This window comes from Ichthyophthirius multifiliis (assembly GCF_000220395.1).
Source record: "Ichthyophthirius multifiliis unplaced genomic scaffold scaff_1120509251405, whole genome shotgun sequence".
NCBI lineage: Eukaryota > Ciliophora > Oligohymenophorea > Hymenostomatida > Ichthyophthirius > Ichthyophthirius multifiliis.
In genome coordinates this window covers 7,862-29,310 of record NW_004085905.1, presented here as the reverse complement: position 1 = coordinate 29,310, position 21,449 = coordinate 7,862, and the positions used below count along the sequence as shown (strand labels likewise).

The 21,449-nt window shown below is 18.2% G+C and overlaps 1 protein-coding gene across 1 annotated transcript, besides 35 other annotated features; it reads right to left on the bottom strand. All coding sequences in view use genetic code 6, as the record gives it.

The window, feature by feature from the left end:
* Positions 1 to 398: 398 nt before the first annotated feature.
* Positions 399 to 444: a microsatellite.
* Positions 445 to 2,837: 2,393 nt separating this feature from the next.
* Positions 2,838 to 2,894: a microsatellite.
* A 623-nt stretch (positions 2,895 to 3,517) lies between these two features.
* Positions 3,518 to 3,560: a microsatellite.
* A 15-nt stretch (positions 3,561 to 3,575) lies between these two features.
* Positions 3,576 to 3,622: a microsatellite.
* Positions 3,622 to 3,680: a microsatellite.
* Positions 3,681 to 4,564: 884 nt separating this feature from the next.
* IMG5_197530 (hypothetical protein) lies at positions 4,565 to 6,657 on the bottom strand (the record flags this gene model as incomplete). Its single annotated transcript, XM_004024173.1, has 1 exon — positions 4,565 to 6,657. A coding segment is annotated over one exon (1,932 nt), but the record flags the coding sequence as incomplete, so codon positions are not given.
* Positions 6,658 to 6,746: 89 nt separating this feature from the next.
* Positions 6,747 to 6,837: a microsatellite.
* Positions 6,760 to 6,837: a microsatellite.
* Positions 6,838 to 7,231: 394 nt separating this feature from the next.
* Positions 7,232 to 7,311: a microsatellite.
* Positions 7,246 to 7,301: a microsatellite.
* Positions 7,246 to 7,302: a microsatellite.
* Positions 7,246 to 7,303: a microsatellite.
* Positions 7,246 to 7,311: a microsatellite.
* A 1,438-nt stretch (positions 7,312 to 8,749) lies between these two features.
* Positions 8,750 to 8,812: a microsatellite.
* A 107-nt stretch (positions 8,813 to 8,919) lies between these two features.
* Positions 8,920 to 8,953: a microsatellite.
* A 201-nt stretch (positions 8,954 to 9,154) lies between these two features.
* Positions 9,155 to 9,185: a microsatellite.
* Positions 9,186 to 9,318: 133 nt separating this feature from the next.
* Positions 9,319 to 9,412: a microsatellite.
* Positions 9,354 to 9,413: a microsatellite.
* Positions 9,414 to 9,896: 483 nt separating this feature from the next.
* Positions 9,897 to 9,947: a microsatellite.
* A 644-nt stretch (positions 9,948 to 10,591) lies between these two features.
* Positions 10,592 to 10,673: a microsatellite.
* Positions 10,636 to 10,695: a microsatellite.
* Positions 10,638 to 10,690: a microsatellite.
* A 19-nt stretch (positions 10,696 to 10,714) lies between the features above and the next one.
* Positions 10,715 to 10,783: a microsatellite.
* A 1,134-nt stretch (positions 10,784 to 11,917) lies between these two features.
* Positions 11,918 to 11,957: a microsatellite.
* A 256-nt stretch (positions 11,958 to 12,213) lies between these two features.
* Positions 12,214 to 12,245: a microsatellite.
* Positions 12,246 to 12,680: 435 nt separating this feature from the next.
* Positions 12,681 to 12,788: a microsatellite.
* Positions 12,734 to 12,801: a microsatellite.
* Positions 12,802 to 14,274: 1,473 nt separating this feature from the next.
* Positions 14,275 to 14,332: a microsatellite.
* An 865-nt stretch (positions 14,333 to 15,197) lies between these two features.
* Positions 15,198 to 15,364: a microsatellite.
* Positions 15,365 to 18,946: 3,582 nt separating this feature from the next.
* Positions 18,947 to 19,022: a microsatellite.
* A 613-nt stretch (positions 19,023 to 19,635) lies between these two features.
* Positions 19,636 to 19,679: a microsatellite.
* Positions 19,639 to 19,711: a microsatellite.
* Positions 19,712 to 20,817: 1,106 nt separating this feature from the next.
* Positions 20,818 to 20,879: a microsatellite.
* Positions 20,826 to 20,885: a microsatellite.
* Positions 20,886 to 21,327: 442 nt separating this feature from the next.
* Positions 21,328 to 21,370: a microsatellite.
* Positions 21,331 to 21,449: part of a microsatellite that runs on past the window's edge.

Sequence of the window (21,449 nt, the reverse complement as noted above, 5' to 3'; positions counted from 1 at the left end):
TTAAAAAAAGTATTTTTATAATAATAATTTAATATTATTTAAAAAACTAAAATAAAAATACATTAAAAGATGAAAAATTTTATATATAATTAATTTAATTTATAATTTTAAAGAAATAAAAATGTAGTAATACAATATATCTATTAAACTTAAAATCAAATATATTAGATTATTTCATAATTATTATACTTTATAAACATTTAATTAGAAAATATAGAATAATTTAATATTTATATATAAAAAACTAGTTTTAAGACAATTTAAGTTTAAAAAAATGTTAATTTTAAAATTTATATATATATTCTTAAATATGAATATTAAATAAGTACTATAAGAAAAAATTAAATTCAATAATTATGTAAAAAGCATTTAAAAGATATCTAATTATAGTATTATTTTTTAATATTCTTTATTTTAAATATTTATTATTATTATTTTTAAATACTATTAATTTGAAATCTTTTATAAGAAATATTTTTTTTATTTAAAAACTTTTATTTTATATGTTTTTTGTTACTTTTAATTAACTATATTTGATTATTATTTACCTATATTATCCCATTTTATTTTTAAATATAAAATTTTAAACTATTATATTATGTAAAATTAAATAGGAGTATAAAAATAAAAAACAAATAATTAAATTTAAAGGTAAACTTCTATAAAAAAATACATTTAAAGTTTTAGGTAAAACCTATATATAAATGTAATTAAAAAAATAAAAAACTTTTATTAGAAATTTTAGTGAAAAAAATAATATTTATTTAAAAAATAAAAAGTTTGAAAGCTGTATTAACTTTTTTAAATCTATACTAGTTCTTTTTATTTCTATTCTTTTTAAAATATACAATGAAGTGAAAATAAGGTACAAAACATATTTTAATAATAAAATATATAATTGTAATAATAAATATGCTATCAAATAAATTTGATTGTCAATTATATTAAGAAATATTTTATAAATTATAAAATAAAAGTTAATTTAATTTCGATAATAAATATTCTTAATGCTCAATATTTGATAATTTAGCTTTTAAATATTTTATATATAATAAATATAATTTTATATTATAATAGCTTAAATTAATTATCTATGATTTACAAAATAAACGTGTATTAAATCTAATTATTTGAATATATTTACAAATAATAATATTCGAATACTATAAATTTAAATATTTAAAACTTATAAAGAATAAATAAAGCTATTCTAGTTATATTTCTTTAAAATAATATTTATATTATATAAAAACCTATTTAATATTATTTTGATCATAAATAAATTTACATATAATGTCCATATAAAAAAATTAAGTAAAAATAATGCGAGAAAAAATATTTAAATAAAATAAAATATAATTTTTGTCATATATAACTTTTATTATTAATATCTTTTTTTTAAAAAAAATTAATAAATATATATTCTAATCAAAAAAAATAAAAATATGAAAATAATCTTATTATTAAAAAATTTATTTTTGAAAATGATATTTTACCAAAACCATAAAAAAAAATATATGATAAATAATCTAATATATATAATAATTCAAGGTTACCAACCTCCTATATTTTAAAATAAATCATTTAAAATCCATTTTGTCTAACTTTAAAGTTCTAAATCAAATCTTAAATCAGAATATAAAGTAATAATTGTATAACTATAAGAAAGTCCTGGAAACCCTTTTTCTTAATAAATTTATAACCCAATTTCAATGATTTTAGTTTTATTTAGTTCTTAAAACATTGTATAGATTTTTTTGCATTTTTCATACATTTATTAATCAAATATCTAAATTATTTCATGGGTCCCTCCTTTACTTTTTAATTCATCCTTTATTTATTAAAAAGTCCAAAACTTTTATTTTTAGGTATAATTTTTTAGCATTCTTAAATTTTATATAATATCGAAATAATTATCGTCATCTTCATCTTTAATATTATCCTAAATTTATTTATATAAATTTTAACCTTCAGTATTTTAAAGATCTTAAATTAGTAATAATTATATATCAAATTAAGCATTTTAATATTATTATTCATTATAATAACATAAACTTCTTCTATATAAGCCTTTAATATTTAATCTGTCTATATTTAGCACTTAATTTAAATATTCAATAGCTTTTTTATTTTAATTTAATTTCATATATACTAAAGATATATTTAGAAAAATAGATATTATTGTATCTTTATATTCGAAACCTTAAATAAAATCTAAATTTTCATTTAAAAATTAAATTGATATTAAAGCTTTTTGATAATTTTCTAAAGCTTTTTGAAACTCGTTTTTCTTTAGTAATTTATTTCCAACATTTTTAAGAATTTCAGCTTATTCTGCTTTTTATTAAAAATCTTTTATAAAAATATTATATTATTTAAAATCAAAATTATTGATCTTTAAAGGAATATCAGAAGTATATATATCAAATAAATGAGATATGTATAAGTTTAATTATTATATTTATTAAATTTTAATGTCGGTTTAATCCAATCTTCCTATAATTACGTCTCCTACTTAATTTTACCATTCAAAAGGGGCTAAACCTGTTTCGATTTCTATCATAAGGCGGGCAGCTTAATGATTACTTAATTAAAATTAAAAATTTTCACTTTATATTTATTTTAGAATAGAAATAGGCTTTCCTAATATTAAAGTGGGAATAGGACATATTTATGATTTTGTAAAAAAATCATGGAATTAATCTATTTATATTTATCGTAAAATAAGTTTTGGACCTTTAATTGCTAAAATAACCTATATTTTTTTAGCTTTTTAAGAAATCGTTCTGCATATGAATAAAAAATATAAAATTAATATAGATTTGTCGTAAATTAAAATATATATATATATAATAATATATATATATATATATATATATAAATATATATATATAATAATTTTCTTTAAAATAATTATATTCTTTTAAGATATTTTGTTTCAAATTAATATATTTTAAAATATTATTATAATTATTTTATATAATTTCTTATAATTTTGTTTTCGTAATTTTTATAATAATTATAAGAGATTAATTAATAAAATAATAAAATTATTTTATCATTATATAATATGTAATTAACTATTAAAAATAAAAAATCTTAATACTTTAATTTTAGTTTAAAATATTTTATATAAAATAAGTTTTTATATTTATTATATATTTAGTTGAAGTAAATATTATAATAAATTATTATTTATCAAACATATATAAAATAAAATATATTTCATTTCATGTTTTTATAATAAAAAAATTTATATTAAATAATTATTAAATTTATTGTAATAATGAAATATTTAAACAATAATTATATATTTTATATAATTATCTATAATGATATTATTTAAATATTTTTTTTATTGTTTTATTGTTTTTTTATTTATTTTAAGTTATCAACCTTTTTTTTTTTCCATTTAAAATGTATATTTTTTATTTTTTTTTTAAAAAAAAAATAATATTTAAATATGGATATATTATTTTTATAATTAAGTATAGTTAAAAATATAAATATTAAAAGAATAATATTATTGCAAATTATGGATAATACTTATAGCTAATTATATTCATAATTTGAATTCTAAATAAATAATTCATAAAAAATCTAGATAAATTAATTTTAAAAATATATATATATATATATATATAAATATATATATATATATATATATCTATATATATATAATAGAAATTTTAATTATAAAAGTCATATTAAATTTATATTTTTTTTATTTATAATTAATTATTTATTATTTTTTCATAATAATAAAGCTTACAGTTTTTTTTATTATCTAAATTTATTAGATATATTTTTTATATTATATGTAATAATAATTCAATTAATTATATATGTTTTTTTCATCATTTACTTATTAACATAATTCATAATATTCTTTGTATTTAAGATTTATTTATTCGATTAAATATAATTTTACATGTTCCATAAAAAGCAATTTAAAATTAATAACCAAAAAATATGAAATAATAATTACTATTACTATTTATTATTCAATACTGTGATAGATTAAGAGTCTGGTGAAGTTTTTTATTATAAGATCTTATTACTTTAAGATGTATTGGAGGATAAATATATGATTTGTATTTATTTAAATTTACAATATTCAACCAAACCTGAAATTTCATTCAAAATAAGTACTAATTATTGTGTATGTAAAATACCTGAATTTGTATTAAAAAAAAACTTGAAAATGTGAAAAGACGCATATTTATTAAGTATAGAAATTTATTAATGTTAATTGTAATTTTTAAATTAAATAATAAACATAAAAGGAAGTTATTTTGAAAATGAAATTACTTTCGACTTTATTAGATTAATATTGACAAAGGATGGAATAATTATAATATTTTAATTATTGCAATAATATTAGCGCTAAATTACATGATATTTTATAACTAAAATATGTTGTAAATTGATATATATAATGGACTTTATTTCTACTATTATTATTGTTATAAAAAAAAAAATGTAAATTTATTTATTACAAAAAGTACGTAATACTTCTAATAAATTATAAGAATGTATATTATATATAATAAATAATATTGATAAAAAATGTTTGTTCATAATTTTTAAGAAATAAAATACTATAAAAAAAAAAATTTATAAATAAAATTTTAAGAAGTCTATATCCTAAAATTTTTTATTTTATTTTTATAAAAATTATTAATACTTTTAAATATTTTATACTGTTAATATTTATAAAATATCATTCTGCAAAAGGTGAAAATCCGTCATTTAACTCTTCAATAATCTTCATAGCCTTCAAACACTTCTCATCTTCCATTGGCAAGCAAGCTACCTAAAGTCCAATCGGAATTCCTTTAATCCCTTTAAGATTCTTTTAAATTAACTTCTTTAAAATTCTATTTTTTTCCCAAAAACTGACTTTAAAACCTTCATCTTATTCTCCTGCATATCTCATTGGAAAAGTTCCAGTAGGTAATTCTAAGGTATTTGTAAGTCCTCCAAAAAACCTACAAGCAAGAAGTTAATCTTCATTTTGTTATGGAGCCCAATAATATGAAACAGGTAATATAAGAGCGTCTATATTCATTTATTTCCAGTAATTAAAAAACTTCTTTTTTAAAAAAGATCTTCTATTTTCAAATTATTAATATTATATACTAGAAAAAGAAATACAACAATCCACATTCTAACTTATTATTTCCTCCCCTATTCCCTTGAATATATATTTAATAATTGTTTACAAAAAACAAGGTAATTCTCTTTTATGAATTCCCATTTCTACACTAGAAAGAGTTTTTTCTCCTCTCAACTCATTCAAAAGCCAAGATTCAGGTAGACTACCTATAATAAACTTCTTCGTAATATACTCTAATTCCCAAAACTCTTCCGATATCTCGAATTCGACAACTTCATATAGATTTTTCTTCAATAAACCTTTAATTTCATTTAATAAATTTTTATTAAAATCTGCCAATCCTATTGCTTTGTCGTCCTTTAAAATTCCAAACCTAAACTAAGTTTTTTCCTAATAACTAAATTAACTAAAGCCCAAATTTATACAAGCTAAATCTTTATCCCCAAAACTCCCAAAAACACACTTTTGAATATCCACTAAATCCTAAACGCATTTCCCCATAGGCCCAAAAGAGCACTAAATACTCTTTAAACTATCACAATCATATTCCAAATTGAACCCCATGGAATTTTTTTTCGAAATTCTTTTCCCAGAAGGGTTAAATCCATAAATACCACACCAAGCCGAAGGCATTCTTATACTACCTAAAATATCGCTTCCTATAGCAACACAACATCCTCTAATAGCCATTACCCCTCCTGATCCTCCTGATGAACCTCCAGTTGTTCTTTTATGGTTATATGGGTTTTAGGAAAAACCAAATATTTTATTATCAGTTATAAAATGTAGGCAGTTTATGGGAGTATTTGTCATTGATATTATTATTGCGCCGTATTATTTTAAACTTTTTATGTATTCGCAATCATTGTATTCGTGTATTTCGTTATGATTGTCTCCTTCTTGAAAATCATCTGTATTTTCCCTTTTTTATCGCTCGTATTAATCCACTAAACGTGATTATAAGCACATTGTACTAAAAAGGCCTTTTGTAGTAATATGGTCTTTTACAGCAATTGGAATTCCGTATAAAATGGGTATTTATTCTGGTTTTTATAAGTCTTTTTATTAAGCTTCATATAAGCCTTTTTCCAAATTTACATCTGCTAAATGGTTTAGAGGGTAAGAGTATTTTATTAAACGGAGAGAGTAAGTAATATATATTTATTCACAAGTAATTTAGTTGTTTTTAATTTTATTATGAAGGTCTTGAATCGATTTAGTGTTTAATATTTCATTTTGAATTTTTTAAGAAACTGCATTTTCGTATTTTTCGAAAAATTTGAAAAGCTTAAAGTTTCTTTCTTAAAGGTATTTTTTTACAGAATTGTTTAAGTAGGAAGATGAATAGTATTTATATTTACGAGATTAGTATGATAAAAACCGATTTTTTATCTTTTTTAATATTATTAAGATTATTAAGATATAAAAAATTGATATTTTTTTATGGATTTTTATATATTGAATAATTGATTGTAGTTATTGTAGTTATATCATTTAGCTTATTATGATTAATATGTAAGATATTTTTTTTTAAATTTGATTTCTTTAAATTTATATTTTTTGCTTAATATTAAAAATATAGCATATATAATATAACATATTAATATATAAAAATAGGTATATTTAAATAATTATTTATATATATTATAATATAATATATATATAAAATTATATTTTTTTATAAAATATATTTTTATATATAATATATATTTCTATATTCCTATTTTAATATATTTTATTAATTTTAATTTTTATAGATATTTAAATATATTTATTAAAAAAGTAAATTAAATTTTTCTTTAAAAAAACTTAAATTAAAAAAATTTTAATTTAAATTTTTTACGCATTATTAATAAAATTATAATAATTTTATAAATATCTATCTACAATCTATAATAAAAATAATTAAACAAAAATAAATAATAATTATATTTACCTGACAAACAAATTATCTAAATTAAGCGTTATCTTAAAAATTAATAATTATAATCATATAAATGATAAATATCTTATATCAATTAAAAAATAGATAAAAAAACATATTATAATTTTTAAAATAAATATTTAAAAATTAAAAACTGTAAAATATAATTCATTTTTACTTTAAAAAGGAAAAAGTTAAAAGGAAAAAAAAATAAAAAAAAAATAAAAAAAAAAATAATAAAAAAAATAAATAAAAAAAAATTAAAAAACATATGTTGATAATCGAATAAGCATTATAAAATACTCTTGAATTCATAAAATCTCTTTAAAATACCTAAATAATCTTTTAAACCTTTTTATTCTTATCCATCTCATTTCTCTATTTTTTATATGTTCTAAAATTAAAATAATATAGCCCTAATGACAACTTAAATTATTCTCAACAGCGTGCGAAGTCTAAAAGAGGCCACTCTCCTCCCTCTTACCCAAATGGTTGGTTCCGTATATGCCAAAAATAGGAAATAGAGACCGGATATTCAAAATACTTTAAAATAAATGGTCGTCATGTAGCCATTTTTAGGGGTGAAGATGACTAAGTATACGCCCTTGATGCATTTTGCACACATATGGGGGCTAATTTAGGTATTCAAGGTAAAGTAAAATGGAATTCGTGTATAGAATGTCCTTTTCATGGATGGGCATTTGACGGAAAAACAGGCAAAGCAGTAAACTCTGAATTATTAGATGATAAAATTACAACATTCTAAATATATAACGACGTTTAAAATATGACAAAAGACCTATAGGGAAATTTCATAAAAGAATGCGAAAACCGAAAGGAGAAATCGCATTTAAAAAAATACCATATACGTGAAAAAAACAGTCTAATATACATTTGGTTCCATTCAAAAGACTTAGAGCCCATGTACGAGATTTTTGATGTCTAAAAAAATACCGGATATGAAGATAGGGGAGAATTTAGAGATTATGTAAATTGCCAAATATAAGAAATACCGGAAAATGGGGCAGATTAAAAGCATTTCGAGTACATTCATTATGCTTGGGTGGAAACATTGTTCCCTTGGTTTAAATTAAAATGGGTCATGAAAGATAGAAAGCCTACTGACGCTGATTTCAACGAGATTATGAGATAACATTGGAATAAAGAAATCTAAAAATACTAAAATAATCTATTTGATAATTATATTAAAGATAATAATAAAAAGTTTATTAATAATTTAATTATAGATACATACTTATGCATTTTTAATAAAATTAAAATTCATATATAAACAGTAACAGTATTCTAAATAGGACCTGGAACAGTTTTTCTATTTTTAAAATTTTCGTTTACTGACCTAATAGTTGTTTAAAGTGTTACTCCTTTAGAAAAATTCAGTTAGGTTGTTCATCATAAAATATTCGCACCTTGGTGGGTACCTTATTGGTTTAGTGCTTATGTTATATATATATTTAAATCTTAATTTGGAGCAGATAAAATTATTTGGAATAATAAAATATTTTAATCATAACTTAACTATAACGCAAAATGTCCTTTAGATTAAAGACTTAAAATTTGGAGAGAATGGTATTCTTAATATTATGAAGGAGCAAATGAATATGAAAAATTTACAGAATAATTAGAATGGTGAAATTTATAAATTTATATTTTAATAAAATCTTTTAATTGATTATTAATAAAAACTGATATATATATATCTAAATATATATATTTATTTATATATATAATTATATTATATTATTTTATATTTTGCATATATAGTTTTATACATATAATATTTTATTTTTAATATTAGAATAATTAATTATTTTATTCATTAATTTTTTTGTGATATATATTTAATCTTTTTCATCGCTATTTTATTATTAATTTATATTGTATTATAATTTTTCCAAGAAAATAAAGCTTTTATTAAAATCCTTTTTTATTAAAATATTGTACTTTTAGTTGATATTTCAATTTTTTATTATTTTATTAATTTAAAGATTTTAAAGACTTTTTATAAAAGATTTCTTTCATGAAATTCAATTATCAAATTTTAAATATCACAATCAATATTATCTATATGTTTAACAACTAAACTATTAGACTAATTCTTAACAGAATAATTCTCAACAGAATCAAATATTTTAAAATTTATTTATTTTTACCTAAAATTATTATCAATAAAAATTGTATTAGATACACTTTTTTAACATTAAATGGGACTCATTATTTATGATATATTTTTTTTAAAATTATTGTAATTATTTTAATTATTTATATTTATTTTATTAAAATTTTTTTAAATATTATTATTATTAATACTATTATTATTATTATTATTATTATTATTATTATTATTATTATCTAAAAACTAATAATTTTCAATCTTTTTTTTTTCTCTTACATCTTTTTTTTATTTTTATTATGATAAATTACTTTCAATACCTTTAAAACTTTATATTTTTTGTGTACATAAAACATTCTGGAAATTAAAAGGCCTTACAAAACTATTATATTTATAAGAAATTCTTGTAGTTTAAAATTTTTAATTATTTTTAGAATTTATATAAGTATCATTTTTTTTTATTTTTTTATCATCAAATTAAAAATATTTATTTTTATTATTAATTCTTTAATATTTTTCTATTATCTTTGATGATTATAAGTAAACTTGTAAATTTTGCAAGTTTTAATTTACAATTTAAAAATCGCTTTATAATTTCTTAATGCTTTTTAATGATTTTTCTCTTTCCAATTATATCTTATCTTACAATTAATTAAATTCGCTTACACTTTTACTACTTCTGGCTAATATTTATATAGGCTTTTAATAAAAATTAGCTGTTATATTATTATTATTATTATTATTATTATTATTATTATTATTATTATTATTATATTTATCTATCTATCTTACTGATTAGCATTTATTATTTTATACAATCTTTTTTAAAAAATTTATAATTAAAAGTTATTTATATAAGGTTAATTTATTATATTTTATGATTTATTATTATTATATATTATATCTTCTTCAAAAAGTTATAAATTAGGGAAAAACTTTTATTTGCAAAATTAAAGGTTTAATTTTTTTACATTATTGGGTTACCTTTTAAATTTAAAAATAATAAATAAGATTTATTTTATATATATTCTAATTCTTCTATAGATGCTATAAAATTGAACTTTAAATCCAAATTTTTCAAATATTTAAATGATTAAATTCCAATTAAACTTTATATCATATTATGTGAAAGATTCAAATCACTTATGTATTAATATTTTAAAGGAACTTAATCTATTTGTCGAATAAACATATTACTTAAAATTAATTAGTCTTTGCTTAAATCATTTTAATTTTTTTCAAAGCATTAGATTGCTATACTTATCATTTTTAGATTTTTATATAAATTTAATTTAATTATTATTGTATATCTGTTAAAAATTAATTAATTTTATTGATTTAATAATTTTTATAAAAAAAAAAAAATTAATTTTATAATATCAAAATATAAAAAATTGATATAAAAAAAAGACAATTCAATTATTATAAAAAAAAAATTATTAAAATATTAACATAATAAAAAAAAAAAATTATTATATAAATAAAATTAATATATAAAATAATTATGATATAAAATTAAAAAAAGTTAATAATGCTTTTAATATATATATATATATATATATATATATATATATATATATATATATATATATATATATATATATTTATAAAAATACTTTATGTTTTTATTTTATAAACTCAAATACTAGGTTAAACATTATTAAAATCCCAAATTAGAACTCTTCCATCCCATCCTGTTGATGCTATTTATAATTCATTGAAATTATTAAAATCTATACCCATTACAAATTCACTATGATTTTTATGAGTAAATTTCAAAGGCTAAATCGGATCTGAAATATCCCAAACGCATACATTCATATCATAAGATCCACTCAATAAAATATTTTAATTATGCGGTGAGAACTTTACTTTTTTAACTGGGTACCTATGTCCTCCTAATATATTAACGGGTACTTTTAAATTTCTTAAATCCCATAACCTTATAGTATTGTCAGTAGAACAAGTGGCTATAATTTCATCATATTTATTAAAATCAGAGCCCAAAACATCACTATCATGTACTTTAAGTGCAGCCAAAGGCTTTTAAGGCATATTCAAATCCCATATCTTCAAACTTGAATCCAAGCCTACTGTACTAAATAAATTCTAATTAACAGGATGCCACGAAGCCTAATGACAGGCATCTACATGAGCACTTAAATCTATCATTAATTTCATCACTTAAAAGTCCCAAATTTTTGCATGGCCATCTTTTCCACCAGAAAGAAATATATTAGGATTTTAATGTTAAAATTCAGCACTAAAAACCTCTTTTATATGACCTTTTAATTCCTATATTATTTTATTGTTTTAAATATCTATTTATTAATGAAAATAAATATTATTTATAATATTTTTTTAAAAAAAATATACCTAAAAGATATATTGAACCATTTCCACAACAGGAAACTATTAAATTTTCATTCGATTCAGCCCATGCACAGTCAAAAATTGCATCAGGAAAATCGAAAATATTGGCTATATGTAAAATTCCGTTTGGTTACATTTATATTACTTATTATTTTCCTTTACCTAATATTCCAAAGTTCTAAGCTGAACATACGGCTAATCTATGAGCATTGAAAGGAGAAAACTTTAAGGCAGTACCACATTAATCGATTTTTGTAGAATATTATATTGTAGGGGTTTATGGAATCATATTTTAATATTTTTTTTATTTTTTTTTTTTGGATATATGTAATTATAATTTTTTTGTTTTTTTTATGTAATATAATTCATATTTATATTTTTATTTATTTTTATAATTTTTTTTTTTTTATCTTTAAACTGAGTTTATTTTACTTATTTTTTTAAACAAAAATAAATAAATAATAATAATAAATAACATAATGATTTTCTTCATTTTTTTTTTGATTTTTTTTTTTTCTTCTTGGATTTTTCTTTCGAAAAAAATAAATAAATTAAGTTATATAGATATAAATATATTTATTTATACCTTTCTTTTAAACCAAATAATATAAAATATTTCTAGAAGCTTCTTTTTTTCTTTTTTCTTGTATTTCCCATTACTTTAGTAAAAAAAATAAAAATAAAAAATAAAAAAAAAACCTCTTTTTTTAATCTATATTCTTCGTGTAATTCTTACTGCCTTAATTTTTCTTCTTCTACTTACGAAAAAGATTCTTTTAAAGATTATAACTCATCTTTTATTTTAACTATTTCAATCTTTTAATTAAATATTTATACATTTATATAAATAATATTAAATAATATATGTATTTACTTCTAATAATTATTAATCATAGTTTAATTATTCCATAATGGTATCATAAATTTTAATATTATCTTCTAATCCATTTTATGCAGATTATTTTTTCTATTTTAATTTAACTTCTTCGTTATAATGTTCAACTGAACATTTATTAAATTCCTCATTTAATCTATTTAAGTCTTTATATAATTTATCTTTTTTTATTCATGATCTTAAACTAATAATTAAGTCCTTTATTATGTATCATAATCAAGTTAATTTTCTCTTTTATTATATATAAATATACATATAAATATAAATATACATATAAATAAACATATAATATATATATATATATATATATATATATATATATATATATATTTATATATATATATATTTTTATAATTTATTAATCTTATACTATTTTATTTTAAAAGCCTTTACTTCTTATATATCGTTTTTAAGCTTATCAATTTCGTCTTTTTTTGTTTTATTAAAATTTATTCTTTCTTCTTTTAAATTTTATAATTCATACTAAAAGCTTGTCCTTTTCTATTCTTAAAGTTAAATTCTTTTTAGTAAATCTGCCAATTGTGTTTTATTCTAATCTTCTTATTCAGCTGCAGTAGATAATTTTTTTAGCATAATCACCTTTTGACAGTATATACAGTGTACCAAATCGTTTAAATCAGAATTTGCATTAGGTTTAAGCCCTTTTATGATCTCGAAATCTTCCCTAAAATTCCTCAAATGCCTGACTAGATCTTTGAAATTATTTTCTAGAATTTTTCTTAGTTTTTCGGCTTCAATTTTATGCTCTTCTTCTGTTTCTTCATCTTCTTTTCCATTTTGTTCAAGTAAATAAGCATAAGTCTTAAATTTTCCTTCTACTTCTGCTTAATGTTTTAATAAATATAAACATTTGGGACTTAATAAGGCTAATAATTCCTTAGAAAATTTATTATGTTTACTTAAATCAGAAAATTTGCTAATAAAATCGCTATCCAAATATATATATATAGATAAATTTATATATAAATTGTCTATAATCTTTAGTATTCGTTAAGCTTCGACTATTGTAGGCTTTCCAATGTTTGTAGACTCGATATTCTTTAACATTTCTCGATGAGTTTCTTGAAGTGATTTTAAGTTGGCTTTTTAACGAGGAAACTATGAAGATTCGTTATTTATTAAACGACTTTAAAATATTTTAGGTTAAATCATTGATTGTCTAATTTACATTTTTTTTTATATAAATAAATATAATTGTTAATTAAACGAATATTTTTTTATTTTATTTATAATATATAAATGCTTTAATTTTTTGTATAATAAAAAATAATATATATATATAATACTTCTTTTTTTATATAAATTAAATAATAACTTTATATTTATTTATTATAATATAGTCGAATAAATTATTAAGATATTAACTTTTTTTTTTCATTAATTTAAATATGAATAGTCTGATTTTGGTATATATTCTTAATAAAATTCTACTAAAGAAAATTATAGATTCTAAAGATTATTATTATTAAATCTTAGAATTAATAAAATAATGTCTTTAGGATCTGAAATACTTATCTTTTTTTTAAAAAAAAACTTTATAATTCTTCTAAACCAACCCTTCCTTTTGCTTTAATATCAAAAAAGTCAAAAATATAAGAAAAATCAATATTTTTTTCCTAAGTAAATAATTATCTGAAAAACTCTTATATATTTTCTAAATTAGTTTACATTTTAAATAGTCTCCCGAAAATTCTCAATGTTTCGATTGATATATTTTTTATTTTATTTTATTTTTATTCCATTTCATATATTTATATATTGTTTAAAAATGCAGGCAAAATAATTTTTTCTAAACCAGAAAAACTAAATAAATATATATATTTATATATATATATATATATTTATATATTTAAATATATATATATATATTACGTTAATATTCCCTTTATATCTGAATATCTTTAGATAAGTAAATCTAAATCATTTATATCTACTTAATTTCCATTTTATTTTTAAAAGTCAAAAAGTTATTAACTTTTTAATTATTATTTAGTATTTTGTTAAGTAGAATCTTAGATTTTATCAAAAATTAAATTTAAATCAAAATCTTATTTATTCACTAGTTAATGTTTTAAATTTTCAATTTCTTTTATACAATCAATAACTTCCTAAAAATTATGTACTATAGAATCAACCATTTACGAATAAGTATACTTTTTATTTGAAATAATTTCCTTAAAATACTTAATCTAAGTATAAGAATTCGATTGCTAATTTAATAAATTCTCATAATTACTTGTTGTGTAATTATGATCTCTATATTTTCCTACTTAAAGGACATAACTTGAAGCTAAGGGAATTTATAAATTTTATTATAAAAATTAATACTGAGGTATTTTATTGGATTCTAAAGATGTATTTTAAGCGTGTTAAATGGAATATATGGGGGCATATACATTATTTTAAATATGCGTAGATATAGGAACATCATTTTCAAAGTAAAATTATTATTAATATTAAGGATAATTTAACATATTTTTTAAAAAAAAATTAAATAAATATAATAATAATAAGTTATAACAAAAAATAATATAAATAAAATAATATTATATAATTGTATATATATATATATATATATTTGTTATTTTTATATGTGTCAATATGGTGATAAGCACTTCTTATAATTAAAAAAAATATTTTTTTCTTATTAAAATTTTGAAGGTGAATATTAATATTAAGTTTAATTTTAAGATTCTATTTTTTATTATTACTATGAAAACAAATAAATATTAAAATTATTATTATTATCTTTATTATCATTATTATCATTATTATCATTATAATCATTATAATCATTATAATAATTATTATTATTATTATTATTATTATTATTATTATTATTATTATTATTATTATTATTATTGTTGTTTTTATCTTTATGATTACTATTATTATAATTATATAAATTTTTATATGAATTTGACTTCTATTTAATATCTTCTTTTAAATTTTCTTTATATATACTATTTAAATTATAATTATTTTATTTTTATTAATTATCATATACATAATCTTCTTCTATATCTTAATTAATTTATTATTAAAAAAGTTTTTTTTTCGAGTATTTTTTATTTAAAGTATTTTATTCATTATCATATGTTTTTTTATATTATATAAAATTCTTTACTTATTAGGCATAATTTTCTAACATTTTAATTGATTTATTTTATATTTCCTCAACTTTTATTTGATTTTCAATTATTTATTTCTCAAAATCTTCTTTTATTTTTTATATTTCTTTACTATATATAATTTTATCATGTTTTTTTAATTAACTTATCTCCTCTTTTTTCTCATACAAATCTTGATTTATCTTATCTTATTCCATTTTATATTTTTAAATTAATATATTCATATTTTCCTTATATTATTAAAACTCTAATTAATATTTTTTCACGACATTAATTATAATATCTTCTAAAAAGCAATGAAATTCCTAAAAATCATTAAAAAAATTAACCTTTAGACTTTCTTATTCCAGTTTAATACTTTAAATGATCATAATGAATGCTTTTTTAAGTTTTTCTTTACATATATTGAAATTATTGACATATTTCTATTTATATAATTCTAGATTTGTGTCTTATTTATTTTAATTTTTTGACAAAATTTCTATTTTTTGATTCAAGGCATTAATTTGATTATTTAAAATGATATTTTCTTAATTTAAATCTTTGTTTTTTTTTGACTTTTTCAGTATTTTAATCATTTATATTTTCTTCTTTTAAATTTCGCCTTTCTTTTTCTAAAGTAGACTAGAAATTATTTTAAAGCTCAAAAATTTCTGTATTTTTTTAATTTTTCAAATTTTGAATTTTCTATTGAAATTAAAAAATTTCTTCGTTTTTTTAAAAATTCTCCTTTTTTAATTTCTCATTTTCAATTTTTAAGTTTTCCATTTCTAAATTCAAATTTTACTAAAATTCCATTTAATTCACAAAATACTCGAAATTATCACAATTTTAAGAATCTTTTTTTTTCCTTCTTTAATTTTCGGCTTTTAAATTTCTAATCTAAATTTCGTATTTCTCCTTCATTTCTTATAAATTTTACATATTTTTTTAAATTTAATTCGCTAATTCCGTACTTTTAGATTAAAACTGGTACTCATATTCACTTTTCATAATTAAACTATTATTTTCTATCTAAACTAGCTCATTTTTTAGCTTTTCCATATTTTTTTATTAAAATTCTTCCCTTTCTTTGGCCAATTTTAATTCTTTTTTTAATTTCTAAGCTTTATTTTTATATTTTTTCCTATTTTTATTATTCTCTTCTTCCTTTTATAAAATTTCCTTTTGAAATCTTTCATTTTCTTTTTAAAGTTTTTGAATTTCGAAAAGGCTTTTTTTTGAATTTTATTCGAGTTTAATTTTTTGGTCACTTTCAAAATCAAAAAAATAGTTTTTTTCTTCCTAAATAATTTTGGTGTTTTCCTAATTTTAATTTTCCTGAATTAATTTTTAAATTTCAATTTCCATATTATTTATTTTTTCGACCAAAAAGCTATTTTCCGACTCCAAATTTTTCTAAACTGAAATCATCTTTTTTATAAATTCTTCTTTTTCATCATTTAAATGATTTTCCAGTATTTCCTATATACGTAATTCCATAAAGTTTTAACTAGTCTTATCTTTTTTCAAAGTTTCCAATAAATTATCACTAAAAAGGCTTTTTTATATTTCTCTCATACATTTTTCATATTATTGGAATCGAAATTCTTCCATTTTTATAATAAATAAGTTATAATTTTTTTTTTTTTCTCTTTTCAATAAAAAAAAAATTATTTAGTTTTTTTTTTTTTTTATTTTTTTAATAAAATAAATCATATATAAAAATATAAATGCTCCAAAATTAAATCTAAACCTATATAAACTACCAAGAAGATCTCAAAAGAAAGATCCAAAATTAATTAAATTCCATAAAAAATGACCTAAACACCCAACTAGACGATCTCTAGTAAAAAATCATTCAAAAAATAGACCTTTAAACCCAAACAATATAACAAAATATACTCCAATTTGAATAAATCTCTCCCTAATCTGCCCAAAAATAATATTTCTAGAATCTTCTTTAATCCCAACTGACCCCCAATCTCGAGTTTTATGACATATAGTGTCCAATAAGCGAAAATATATAGGAAAGTCTACACTAAAAGTACCAAAAACAGCTAAAAGATGTCTACGGGATTTTAATAAAAGCAATAAATTTATTCACCGAGCAATATCCAAATTGTATATAAAATTTAGGCAAAACTCCTTTATAATTTTCGCATATAAAAACTCCCTTTTTTAAAAAGCTGATTTTTTCACCAGATAAACTACATGCAAATTTTTAAATTTCCGAAAAAAAAAAACTCCAAAATATAAAATTCGAAAAAGAACTAAAATTTTTACCCACAAATTTTGACTTTTACTTCTAAAAAGTTCTATGTTTTCAGCTTTTCGATGACAACCGAAAAGCCGTTTTTTGTACCAAAAACACTCTTTTTACAGCCGATACACTAAAAGATTAAATAATCTCATTTTCTGATCTACATTCTGACAATCCTACTTGTCTATAAATACTTCATTCCACTAATAGTAGCTAAGACTGTCTAAAATAAGCGTACTTAGCTATAGGTACTACTTCAAATACCTATATAATATCCATAAGCATATATTCATTACATACATTATAAAAAATAAACACTTTTACATCCCATATCCGTCCAATTTGTAAACTTATTTAATTTCCTGAAAACTTAAATACCCTCTTATGTATATCAAACGACCGCAAATTAACTGTATGGGACCTTTTTGAGGGTAAACTACTCAAAATTATCCAAACTGAACACTCATAGAGTATAAATGACGGTTTATTGAAAAAAAAGGACGAAAAAAGCAATTTATTAGCCACTTTTTCCCTTAATGGTGAAGTGATTTTATACACAGTAGATTTTAATGAAAAAAATAATGAATTTTAGAATTTAAATTAAATAAAAATAATCTAAAGGACATGTCTTTCCCTATTAATCGGATAAGCTTTAAGTAAAGTCTAAAACTTCTATTTCAGTATAACTTCTTAGGGTATTTTTGAATAAACATATCATTTAGAAGTCAATGAATTCGATAGTCCTAATATTGTCCTTAAAATGCAATTATAAGACAGAGTGGTTGCTTTTAATGTTTTCGAAGTTAATTCTAGTCTAATTTATGTACTTGTTTTTTACCAAAACTAAACTTTTTTTGATGTATGTGAAATTACAATGGAATATTAAGCGGTTTAAACTGGAAAATTATTCAAAAGAATTCATTTTAGTGAAGTTTTGGGAGCTTCCTTTTCCAATATTATTGAAACGCCTAGGGTTTAATTATTATAAAGGGAAGAAAAAGGAGAAATGAAGTATAAATTCTTGGCCGCTTTCGATAAAAATTTAGTGCTTTTTGATATTTTATTTAATGAGGAAGAATTAAAGGATGTTTGAAAAAGCAAAATTAAATAATATATAAATAAATATATAAATATATATATAAATATATATATATATATATTTATATATTTATATATATATAATATAATTATCAAATAAAAAATATTTATTTGAAACTGATAATAAATACCAATATATTTAAAAAGAAAAAAAAGAAAGAAAAATGTTATCACAAAATATGGTGAAAAAATAAACGTTTACTCGTATATAAAGTTCCAAAAATTACGAAAGAACTTAGCCTTAAAATTATTAAAGTAAAACTGGTATATATTTTGATTCTAAATCTTAAACAAAAAATTAAACTAATATTCCTTATTCTGAAATTATGAGAATGAAAGAAAATTGTTTAATGAACGAAGATCCTTCTATTGAATAAAAAAAACGCGAAAAATAAGATTTATATGAAAAATCAAAAAAAAGAGTACAACACTGGCCAAATACTCTACATGCATTAAGAAAAAAAAGGACGAAGTAAGATTCGAAAGGTTTAAAAAAGATGAAGAGGAAAGAAGATAGATTGACAAAGAAGAAGCTATTTATTAATAAGGAGTAAAATAGGAAATCCTTTTAAAAGCAAACAAATAAATATATGATAATTAAGACAGAGTTAAGGCTTTTTAATCTAAACTGTTATTAGTTGACGCTTTACAAGAGCGAGAAGGATAAAAAGAATTAAAATAATAAGTAAAGGATAAATAAAATAATATATATATATATATATATAATATATATATATATATATATTTGTTTATATATATATAAATTTTTATATATATTCATATTATAGATTAAAGAAATGGAAGAAATGAAAGAAAATTATTTTTTAGATTAATAAAGGGAAATATTAAAATAATTAGAAGAAGAAGAGAGAAGAAAACTTGAAATTTTGAAAGAAAAAAAGGCTTTTTAGTAAAAAATTTTAAAAGAATAACACACTGAAATGAAAGTAAAGTATATAAAAAAACTACAAGATGAAAAAATAGAAGGCGAAATAATAAAATAGAGAGCAATTGATGCTTTGTAAAAAGAAAAAGACGAAGAAAAAGCGAGAAGATAAAAAGCAATATAGACTTAAATAGAAACGAAACAAGGGAACGAAGTCTTAAAAAAAATTAAAGAGGAATAAAAGGAATAAGAGAAAAAAGAAGAGGAGAAAATAATGGAATACGCAAAAAAAAAGGAAAAAATAATGGAAATGAGAAAACTAAGAGCCGAATTAAAATAAAAGGAAAAACAAGACGAAAGGCAAAAACTAATTGATAAACAAGTCCAAAGACTATAATAGTTAAAGGAAAATGAAGATTAGAGGATTAATAAATAAATTACAGAGGCCTAAATGAAGGCAGATGAAAGTGAAAAGAAAAAAAGGGAGGCTATTTAAGAACAAAAGAAAAAATTCGATGAAAGTATCAAAATAACTTTATAAAGAAAATAATAATAAGAATAATAGGAAAAAGAAGAAGATTAGAATTATTAAAAATTTTGGATTTAAAAAAATAAAGAAATTTAGTAAAGAATTTAATAGGAAAAAAATGAAGCTTTCGAATAATCTAAATAATTAGCGAATTTCCATTTATAATAAGCACAGTAAAAATAAATAAAAAGAGAATAAGATTTCATCGAGGAATTAGAAGAATAACAAAAATTAAAGCATTACAAGAAAATGATAAAATGCATTTCAATTCTTGGGCGGAAAAGATGATAAATGAATGGAAAAACGACGGTAAAAATATTAAACCACTTTTAAAAGAATTAGCAGACTATAATAATAAAATTTGATTTCATATTTTTATAAATATTATCTTATATAGATAATTTTTATAGTTTAAATAAATAAAATTTTATAAGTAATTAATTATATTATATAAATATTTATTGAAAAATATATGTATATAATATATATATATAAATATATATATATATATATAAATATATATATATATAATAAATTTTTACAGCTATTTTTTTCAATAAAAACATATTTTAAAAATATTAATTATTTTATTTTATTAAATCACTTTTAAATATCTAAATCAAAGTATATTTTATTTCCAAAAATTTGTACTTTTATTTTATATATATTTTTAGATATTAAATAAACAAATAAAATTAATAAAAAAAAATAATAAATGTATAATAATAAATCTTAGTGTTAAAAAAATTTAAAATAAAAAAAAAATTATTCTTAAAAATATATTTATTATTTAATTATTTTATTTGTGAATATATTATTATAATTTAAAAAATTAAAATATCAGGAAAAATTTATAAAATTTTTATATTCAGCTATTAAGAATAAAAACTAAAGTAATAAAATAAATTAATCGAATAATAAAACATAAAAAAAAAGAATATTTTATAAAATAATAAAATAAAAAAACATATATAATTAATTTATATATATATTTATATATTTGTATATAAATTAATATATTAATAAAAATATATATAATAATATTATATAATTTATTTAAAAATTATATATTTTTGTATATATATATAAATATATATATA